This window comes from Aplysia californica, unplaced genomic scaffold, assembly GCF_000002075.1.
Source record: "Aplysia californica isolate F4 #8 unplaced genomic scaffold, AplCal3.0 scaffold00452, whole genome shotgun sequence".
Classification (NCBI taxonomy): domain Eukaryota; kingdom Metazoa; phylum Mollusca; class Gastropoda; order Aplysiida; family Aplysiidae; genus Aplysia; species Aplysia californica.
This window is the reverse complement of record NW_004797722.1, coordinates 198,909-202,501: the sequence shown is the minus strand read 5'-3', so window position 1 is coordinate 202,501 and position 3,593 is coordinate 198,909. Positions and strand designations below refer to the sequence as shown.

Here is a 3,593-nt window from a genome sequence, read left to right as displayed (position 1 = left end):
CCCTATTTTTGCGATGAGATCACTGAGTCATATTAGCATTCTCTTTGTCCTTAGTGGGTTCCATGTGAATTCTTCCGTTTATTTATGCCCCATTAACTTTTAGTCTTCATTAGAACAAGTGGTTCAAGCACTCAAACACGAACACTGAACTTTACTACTTTTCTACTTTTTCATCCTGCTGTTACCGTTAAACGTCGAGGGGAGATGGTGTTTTCTATGGTAGGCCAGCTCCGCAGCTCTTTCAGTTGTTATATTATTATGTTTTCTCAAGGTTTCCTTGACACCCTCGATCCACCTTTTGCGTGGCCTTCCTCTTCCTTTATAGCCTGAGTGCTTGGTGTTGTAGGCTCTCAAGGCTGGCTGGCCAGGTGACATACATGTATGTAACGTGCCCAAACCATAATTTTATTCTCTGTCTTTCTATGTAATGCAGGCAGGACTCAGTGCCGACAGCTGCTCTTACTTCTTCATTTCTCTGCCTGTCTCTTCTTGTGATGTTAAGGGCTTTGCGAAGACATTTCTTTTCGCATGCAGTGATTTTGCTTTCATGGGTTTGGCACTGGTAGCATAATGTTGGTATGCGTGGTGATAAGCTGTCTCTTTGTGTCCATGGACAGCGTTGGCTATTCGAGTTCGCATTTTTATTTCTCTGTCTATGGACCCGTTTTCAGATAAAATACTGCCATGATATATGTACATTCCTTCACCTGTTTCAATTGTTTACTATTGACATGGATGTTCAGGGGACTATGGTTTCAGCTCACTTTCATAACTTCTGGGGTTTTTTTATATGCTTATTTTCATGCTAAATTTCTCGCAGCTGTTGTTCATTTCGGTTGTGTGATTTTGGAGGCTTTGTTGGTTTGGATTAATAAGACATTGGTCGTCTGCTCATAATTTGTTTGTCTCATAGCACGATTATTCGCCGTCGGCTTGCAAGGCCAGTCATCAATGATCACGAACTCTTATTTCAAAGGGGTTGGGCAGGGGGACCAGGGGCAGGGGAGTAGGCTTATGACGCGTGACCTGGCGTACTGGCGAAGTAAACAGACCCTGGAATGCCAAAAAGTGTCCTGCTTTTCGAAGTTGACGTAAGAGGAGGATCTTTGTTTGTTAGTAATGAAATACATGAACCCACAGCTGAATATTTTCCATTATTGATCTGTAAGCGTTTTATGTACGCCGGGTATTGTGTTTACTGATACCAGTACCACCGAGTTTATGGACAGTTTAGACTTTTTATTGACAAACTAAATGAATGTTCAATAACGGTAGGGCGTACTCGATGTTATTGAGATGTTGGATCATTGTACCAACTGATGGCGGTTACTGAATGAATAGGAGCACATTTATGACAGCCCCAAAGAGTGGAAAACGGTAATGAATATCAGTTACCTCTGTGCAAGCAAGGCAGACAGAAAGAGACAATGTAGGGATAGTAGAAAAAGTAGGACGTACCTGCAGCCCCCCCCCCCCCCTAAAAAAAAACAACTTGCAAAGAACGAGAGAGAGAAAGAGAAAGAGGTGGGAGGGGATGGAGAGAGGAGGCAGGAGGGAAAGAAAGAAAGAGAGAGAGAGAGAGAGAGAGAGAGAGAGAGAGAGAGAGAGAGAGAGAGAGAGAGAGAGAGAGAGAGAGAAAGAGGAGAAAGAAAGAGACTGAGGGAGAGAAAGCTGTCCCCGTGGTTTTATGCACCCCGCATAATTTAGCAAAATTGGATCATTTTTTGCATAAATTCTGATTATTTTCCTTTATCATTCTTTGTAAAAAAAAATTTAACAGAATCACATAATTTCACATTTTTGGGCTCAGTTTGCATAATTTCATAATTTTTCTTGCATAAAACTACGGGGACAGAGAAAGGGAGGTTAAGAAAATGTTACCATAATATCTTTTAATGTGTATAGATCTAGAACATTCACGTTCAAGCCTCTCATTGCCATATATAATTTTTTTTTTCTTTTATGATTGCCTACAGAAACACCCTCACTCCCAGCTGGTGGACCTGGGCTGTAACGTGGGCGTGTTCTCCATGTCTGCGGCTAGTCTCGGCCTCCCGGTGTTGGCGGTGGACATCCTGCCGGCGAACCTGGCTCTCCTGCGTCTATCTATGGCTTTCAATGACGCCACAGGGGACGGTTACGATCTCGAGAATAGGAGCCTTCTGGACTACATCCGAGAACACCCGGAAAGAGAAGAACACAAAGGGAACGAAAGCTTATTGGCCAACAGTTCGGGAGTGTACAGAGACAGCAGTTCAGGGGTTTACAGAGACCGGCAGACAGATCATAATATTACAGCTAAACCGAGGGACAGTGCGAGGATCTTCAATGAGAACAGGCGGCCGAAATATTCGGAGCTGATCACAACTCTCCACAATGCTGTCTACAACAGACGAAGAAAGATGGTCGTTTATTTTCCGGATCACCTTAATTTGGGAGGAACAGAGGTTCATGAGTTGACTCCAGTACCACCAAAGCCGTCGAAACAGTCTGGTCAGAATGCAATTCTGCGTAAGATTAGATCTGTGACTGAAGATGTTGCCCTCTCTCCATCCCTTAGTGGTGCTGGAAGACATAAAAGAACCGTGGACAGAGGCGGGAGAGGGGGTTTCAAACAGTCACAAAAGGAAAAACTCTCAGGAAAACACCTACGTCCAGATAGATACAACAAAAAAGCTGGTTCTCTAAAGATTTCTTCATCATGGTTAAAGCTTAAAGACACACAGTCTGCTGTCGTAAAGGCAAACCCTTCTCCTCATGCAGACGTTGTGTCCGGTTCCAACATTGAGGAGAAAGTCAAGGTTCGAACTGATGCAGCCACACGAGAGAAAAATTCCCGAACAGGATTTGTAGTGGACGCAGTTTGTTTGGACGATCTAATTCCTTACCTCCGGCATGGGAGAGCAGTCTTTCTCAAAATGGACGTAGAGGGATCGGAGTCTAAGATCTTACGTTGTGCGTCTAGGTTCTTCATGGAGGTGGACGTTCGAGTGATCCTCATGGAGATGATCTTCCATAAGCACACACCGGAGGGCAAGCAGATGGTTCTGTATCTTCAACAACACTACATGCTGCCCTCGGCGGATGTGTCAGGGAAAAATCTATTGGACCCTGACCATTTGCTTTACTGGCCTCCAAATGTTTACTGGCTCAAAACTAGATGACCCTGACTGTGGGATACATGTATTATGTTCTCTTACAAAAAAAACAACAACAAAAAACCCACAAACAAACAGATGATGCATTGGATGCTTACGCTTATCGAAAAGTGTGTTTGGAGCAGATATCTCAGATTTGTTTAGCCGGTGGTATATATCACAATGTTCATGACGATATCTTTTAAACGGCCTCTGAATGATCACTGGATCCAAGCTAGTTGACCCTGACTGTGTTGTACTATTATTTCTGTTTTGTTTTAAGAAAACATATGAGGTATTGGGTGATTACATTTATCGAAAAGTGTGTTTGGAGGAGCAGATATCCTCAGACTTGTTTAGCCAAGGGTAACATGTTTTAATACATATATTAAAGTGTTCATGGCGATATCCATTGGGTGTGTGTGCATGTTTGTGTGTGTGTGTGTGTGTGTGTGT

The 3,593-nt window shown here is 43.3% G+C and overlaps 1 protein-coding gene across 1 annotated transcript in view; it reads left to right on the top strand.

Moving 5' to 3' along the window:
- The window catches only part of LOC101856678, a 6,557-nt gene extending 3,012 nt beyond the window's left edge, over positions 1–3,545 (top strand). The window contains exon 2 of the mRNA XM_005105095.3: positions 1,977–3,545. Coding sequence (XP_005105152.1) covers positions 1,977–3,164 — 1,188 coding nt within the window. The 3' untranslated portion in view covers positions 3,165–3,545. The remainder of the gene's footprint in view (positions 1–1,976) is intronic.
- The last annotated feature ends 48 nt before the right edge of the window (positions 3,546–3,593 follow it).